This window comes from Gekko japonicus, unplaced genomic scaffold, assembly GCF_001447785.1.
Source record: "Gekko japonicus isolate JY-2015 unplaced genomic scaffold, Gekko_japonicus_V1.1 scaffold4669, whole genome shotgun sequence".
Lineage (NCBI taxonomy): Eukaryota > Metazoa > Chordata > Lepidosauria > Squamata > Gekkonidae > Gekko > Gekko japonicus.
In genome coordinates, this window is record NW_015164343.1 from 38,651 (window position 1) to 45,099 (window position 6,449).

General features: G+C 55.0%; 1 protein-coding gene across 1 annotated transcript in view; it reads left to right on the forward strand.

The window, feature by feature from the left end:
- Positions 1 to 6,449, forward strand: part of LOC107108434 (ATP-binding cassette sub-family D member 1-like) — a gene marked incomplete at its 5' end in the record, with an annotated part of 54,924 nt that overhangs the window by 25,763 nt on the left and 22,712 nt on the right. The window contains 4 exon segments of the mRNA XM_015408864.1: positions 1,207 to 1,352; positions 3,668 to 3,813; positions 4,545 to 4,629; positions 4,830 to 4,955. Coding sequence (XP_015264350.1) covers positions 1,207 to 1,352; positions 3,668 to 3,813; positions 4,545 to 4,629; positions 4,830 to 4,955 — 503 coding nt within the window.

Below are 6,449 nucleotides of genomic sequence, written 5' to 3' on the forward strand. Positions count from 1 at the left end.
GGGACCCGTACTGTAAGCAAAAGATTTGCACTCTGCATACACTCTGTTCGTGATTACAGCCGTCTTAGTTCTGAGACTGAATCCCGCCGGGTCCTTTTTCCCCGGGCTCTGCAGGGGGCGGGAAGGGAGGCAGGGAGGCTGGGCCAGCGAGCAGTTTGCAGGCCAGAATGCAGAGGGGCAGGAGATACGCGGCACGCCGGGCCAGCGGGGTCGAGATCAAGAGTCCCTGCCACTGCTGACTCTGCCCGTTTCAAGGGTAGGTGAGAGAGGCCAGGGGGGGCGCCCTGATAAGGCCTCGCTCCCTGCCCGACCAGCTGTTATCTTTTGTGTAGAACAGCTTAAAAAAACAAAAAAAACCTGGGAATCCAGCCTGTGCGCAGGGATAAGTTGGGAGGAGAGATAACACATCTCCTACGTGGCTCGGCCGTCCCTGCCAGAGTCCCAAAGGAGCGGCATGTCTTGGCAGGTTGCCTGAGCAAGAGTGTCTTGGCACCAGTGCTCCCTCTATGCTGTGGAGCCCTGTGAGCAAAAAATCCTATTTTGTGAGTTACTGGTGTTAAAGCTGTGACCGAGCGATTTGGCTACTGCATAAAATAGTTTGCTCTGGAGCCCTCCTTCCTGAGCGAAGACCAAAATGTGTGAGCTGGAGGCTGAAAAAACTGTAAGCCAGCTCACACTAACTCAGCTTAGAGGGAACACTGCTTGGCACCTATTTAACTTCACCCTTGGGAGGACAGATTGGAGTAGCCTTTGAAAATGCGGGGTCCAAATTTTATAAATGGGTCGGAGAAAATAATATCTGATTTTCACAGGCATATAACCAAAATAGAAGGTTCGGGAGTTTTGCAAGAATTACATGCTTTATGGCATGCAAAGGATTTTTTATAGATAAACTATAAGGTGTGAAAAAGTACAAATAACAACTGGTTAATGGATGAGGTTAATAATTAGATATAATATGGATGTAAATTAATCCCCAACTATATGTTCGTGTGTCTATATGTTTGTTTGGCTGTTATAAAATAAAAAAGTTGTGGGTTTTTTTTTAAAAAAGAGTGTCTTTCTTGGCACCTAATTCAGACACCTATCATACTTTCTCAGGCTTCTTTTTTGGGGGGGTGGACACAGAGCTGGATCGAGGGGAGGCGTTACAAGGGTCAAGGTAAAGCCCGGTTCTTCGTTTCTGCTCCCCGCCGCCCCCTGCAGGTGGAGGAGGGCATGCACTTACTGATCACCGGCCCCAACGGCTGCGGGAAGAGCTCTCTGTTCCGGATCCTGGGGGGGCTGTGGCCGACGTACGAAGGCGTCCTCTACAAGCCCCCCCCCCACCGTATGTTCTACATCCCCCAGAGGTACGGTGCGGGCCAGGGTCCGGGAGTTTTGCAAGAAAAAGAAGCCGAGCAAAAAAAAGAGAAACCTTGGGTTCCGTTTGGGGTCGCCAACATCCAGGTGGCGCCTGGAGTTCTCTCGGAATCGCAGCCGGTCTCCAGACTACAGGGGTCGTTTCCGCTGGAGAAAACGGCCGCTCCGGAGGGTGGGCACTCTGCTGAGGCCCCTCCCCTCTGCAGACCCCTCCCTCCACAGGCTCCACCCCCAAACCTCCAGGAATCCCCCAACCCGGAGCTGGCGACCCTCGTCCTGCTCCCAGTGCTGTACGCGCAGTGGCGGTGGTTTGGGTTCTCCAGCTGCCTATGTCACAGGCCGCATACAGGTTTCGATCTTCTTAAGTGGAGCTGCGGTGGCTCAAGTGGTTAAGACGCTGAACTGCAGGCTGTGGAAGGTCGGTTGTTCAGCAGTTCGAGACCCGAGTGTGCCGCATGACGGAGTGAGCTCCCGTCTCTAGTTCCAGTTCCTGCCAACCTAGCAGTTCAAAAGCAAGAAATTGCAAGTAGATAAATAGGTACCGCTTCGGTGGGAAGGGAACAGCGTTCCATGCGCCTTGGCATTGAGTCATGCCGGCCACCTGACCACGGAAACGTCTTCGGACAGCGCCGGCTCTTCGGCTTGGAAACAGAGATGAGCGCTGCGACCCTAGAGTCGGATTTGCCTGGCTTTCGAGCAAGGGAACCTTTACCTTTACCTTCTTAAGTACGGGAGAGCACAAGAAGCAGAAATGGGAGTAACAGAGTGGGTAGCAGAGTAACAGGGTAACGGAGTGGAGTAACAGAGTGGGTGTAGTGCGCTCCAGCGGTGAGAACGTCAGTCCGGGCTCCGCTCCCCCACTCGGGCACGAACCTCGCTAGGTGACGGCTGGGCCAGTCGCATAGCGGCAGCCTGCCTCGCTGGGTTGCTGTGAGGGTAGAGAGAAAGAGGTCAGGGACCAGTATGCCTTGAGAACTGCCTTTCCCCCCCAAAGAGTGTTAAGGCTCGAGTGATCAAAACCTGCTGGTGGTCCTCAGCCCAAAGAGCGTCCGGCTGTCCTCGACCAGAGCCTGGTGGAACCCCGCCCCGGGAGAGACCAGGGCCCTGCAGGACTTGGTACCGTTCCACGGGGCCTGCAGAACAGAGCCGTCCCGCCGGGCTTATGGTTGAGGGCCGCGCCAGGCTCCTTTCCGACAGTTTTCACCTAGGAGTGGCCTCCCCCTCCTTCTCTTCTCTCCCCCTTCACTCCCACCTCCTTTTCCTTGTTATCAGATAATTATATATTGCCCCTCCGTATGAGCTCACACCCCCTTCTAGCTGTAGAGTAGTTGTATTTTATTGATTTTACTTTGTTTGTCGCAATTATTTCATCGCTAGTGTATTTACTGTAATGCTTAGAATGTTTTAAACTGTTCATAAATTGTTGTTACCCGCTCTGAGCTGGTTTCAGGGAGAGCAGGTGATAAATTGAAAGTAGTAGTAGTAGTAAGTAAAGGTAAAGGTTCCCTTGCTCGAAAGCCAGTCGAGTCCGACTCTAGGGTTGCGGTGCTCATCTCTGTTTCAAAGCCGAAGAGCCAGCGCTGTCCGAAGACGTTCCTGTGGTCATGTGGCCGGCATGACTGAACACCAAGGCGCACGGAACGCTGTTCCCTTCCCACTGAAGTGGTACCTATTTATCTACTTGCAATGTCTTGCTTTCGAACTGCTAGGTTGGCAGGAGCTGGAGCTAGAGACGGGAGCTCACTCCGTCATGCGGCACACTCGGGTCTCGAACCGCTGAACTACCGACCTCCCACAGCCTGCAGTTCAGCGTCTTAACCACTTGAGCCACCGCAGCATTATCATCATCTAAATACTTTGGGGACCTTGATCAGGTGGAAAGGTGCCATAAAAACGTTTTCAATCAATCCATCAACAAAATGGATTTAATAATAGCCATCTACCATACGGTGGGGCCGTTGTACGCAATGCCAAGAGGATGTGTGCCAAAATGCCACCCCACACACACCACTCATCATAGAATGTGTTCTAAGATCCCTCGTGTCTGATTTGGGCACTGTGAACATAAGAACATAAGAGACGCCCATGTTGGATCAGGCCAAAGGCCCATCCAGCCCAACACTCTGTGTCACACAGTGGCCAGAAATACCAGGTGCCCTCAGGAGGTCCAGCAGTGGGGCCAGGACATTAGAACTGTGGCTATTGATCGGGCAGCGAGAGAGTCTTTGGGACATTCTAAACGCCAGGTGATCTTCTGACTGACCTGTTTGGCCATCCCCCCCCCCCCCCCCCCCCCCCGCCTTAGGCCGTACATGTCGGTGGGGACCTTGCGGGACCAGGTCATCTACCCCGACACCGCGGAAGACATGGCCCAGAAAGGGCAGACCACGGCTGACCTGGAGCGGATCCTGGATATCGTCCACCTCAATTACCTCGTGCAGCGGGAAGGAGGTGGGTGCAGGGGGGGAGGGAGGCTTGGCATCGGGAACGTAGAGGAGGGGAAATGAGCATTCTCGGGCATGTTTTTTTATTTAAAAAAAAATCTGAGCAGGAGGGAGACGGGTGGGGAAGGAGGCGAGCAAGCTAAGGTCGCCCGTCTCTGTAAGTCCTGGAGATCTCCCACAACGACAGCTGATCTCCAGATGAAATAAGCAAGAGTCCAGGAGGAGCACCTGTGGTCATAGAATCGTAGAGTTGGAAGGGACCTCCAGGGTCATCTAGTCCAACCCTCTGCACAATGCAGGGGATTCGCAGATCTCTCTCCCCCCCACACCCCACGCCCGGAAGGTGACAAAAAACCTCCAGGATCCCCGGCCAAAGAGGCCTGGAGAACAGTTGCTTCCTGACCCCAATGTGGCGATCGGCATTTCCCTGGGCGTGTAAGAAAGACTAACAACATTTGTGGCAGGGCAGGAGCTTTCCTGAGTCACTGCTCACTTCTTCAGATATCAGATGGCGGAGACCAGTTCCCCTGAAGAAAATGGCTGCTTGGGAGGGTGGACTCCATGGCATTCTAACCTGCCGAGGACCCGCCCACCCCAAACCCCACCCTCTTTGGACTCCACCCCTAAACCCCCAGGAATCCCCAACCTGGACTTGGCAACCGTGTAAGACTTGAGGGGGAGGCGGACTCTGTCTCCCAGGCAACCCATGACATTTCTTATCTCCCCGGCCGGGGGCAGGCTGGGACGCCGTCAGCGATTGGAAGGACGTGCTGTCAGGCGGCGAGAAGCAGCGAATGGGGATGGCCCGGATGTTCTACCATAGGTGAGTCCCAGTGTGGAGGGGTGGGCGCCCCCGTCACACACACTCCCCGGTCTCGTTCCCTCTCAGACTTCAGCGTCTCTCGCCACCTCAGCCGTGAACTGTTGTGGGTGAGGAGGCCCGCCTTTCCAGGGTGGCGTGAAGGACGTGCGGTGCGCAGACCGGTCTGGGCTGACCCTCCCGGACCTCCTCTTCTCCCCCAGGCCGAAGTACGCTCTCCTGGATGAATGCACCAGCGCCGTCAGCATCGACGTGGAAGGCAAGATCTTCCAGGCCGCAAAGGATGCTGGGATAGCGTTGCTCTCCATCACCCACCGGCCTTCCTTATGGTACGTGCCGGGCTTTACTTAAACTTCCATATCCCCGCTTTCCTCACAGCCCACGGCAGCTTACAATAACAGTTAAAAACATTTTCCCGTTAGAACCCGAAAATAGTATAGCAGAGCCCAAATCTCCCCCTCCGCTTTAAAAGACACCCACCTCCCGCCCTGACCTGGGTAACTCAGGCGATCCCAATCCCATCAGAAGCTGAGCAGGACCAACCCGGGCCTGGCAAGTACTTGGAAGGGCGACCTCCGAGGAATACCAGGCCCGGGACGCAGAGGCAGGCAAATATCAAGCCACCTCTCCGAAACAGCCAAGCCCCACTAGGGGTCGCCAGAAGTCACTGTGACTTCAAGGCACACACACACACAGACACAAAATACCCCCCCGAAAAAGACACCGGCTACCAGTGTTCCCTCTAAGCTGAGTTAGTGTGAGCTAGCTCACAGTTTTTTAGCCTGCAGCTCACACACGTTTGTCTTAGCTCAGGAAGGAGGGCTCCAGAGCAAACTAATTTGTGCCGGAGCCAAATGGCTCGCTCACGACTTTAATGCCGGTCGCTCACAAAGCAGAACTTTTGCTCACAGGTTTCCACAGCTTAGAGGGAGCATTGCCGGCTACTCAGCTCCCCTCAAGGGCCCTGGTGAACAGGCAGGCCTCGTGGTGCCTCCTGAAGATCTCTGAGGAGGGGGACCCCCCCCATAGCTCACCAGGGAGTCCCTTCCCCAGAGCCGGAGCCACAACGGGAGAGGCCCAGGTTTTGGTCGATGCCAGCTGGGCCTGACCCTAAGCAGTGGATTCGCCAACCGACGGTGGCCTGGCGACCCTAACCTGGCACACAGGGACGTACGGATGGCCAGATCCTGTGAGATTTGGGGGTGGCGCCTGGGGAAAGCAGTATCTGGGAACGGGGGCGAGCCCGATCGGCTACCCTAAGGGGCGGGACGGCCAGCACGGCCAGTGCTCCCTCTAAGCTGCGGCGTCCCGTGAGCAAAAATTCTACTTTGTGAGCTCCTGGCACCGAAGCTGTGAGCGAGCGATTTGGCTGCTGCATCAATTTGTTCGGGAGCCAATCGGGAGCCACATCCTCCCTGAGTGAAGGCAAAAATGTGTGAGCCGGAGGCTAGAAAAACTGTGAGCTAGCTCACACTCACTCAGCTTAGAGGGAACAGTGGCAGTGCACCCTCTAAGCTGCGGCGCCTTGCGAGCAAAAATTCTACTTTGTGAGCTGCTGGCATTAAGAGTTGTGAGCGAGCGATTTGGCTGCTGCATCAGTTAGTTCGCTCGGGAGCCACATCCTCCCTGAGCGAAGGCAAAAATGTGTGAGCCGGAGGCTAAAGAACTGTGAGCTGGCTCACACCAACTCAGCTTAGAGGGAACAGTGGCAGTGCTCCCTCTAAGCTGCGGCGTCTCGTGAGCAAAAGTTCTACTTTGTGAGCTGCCGGCATTAAGAGTTGTGAGGCAGCGATTTGGCCCCTGCATCAATTAGTTTGCTCTGG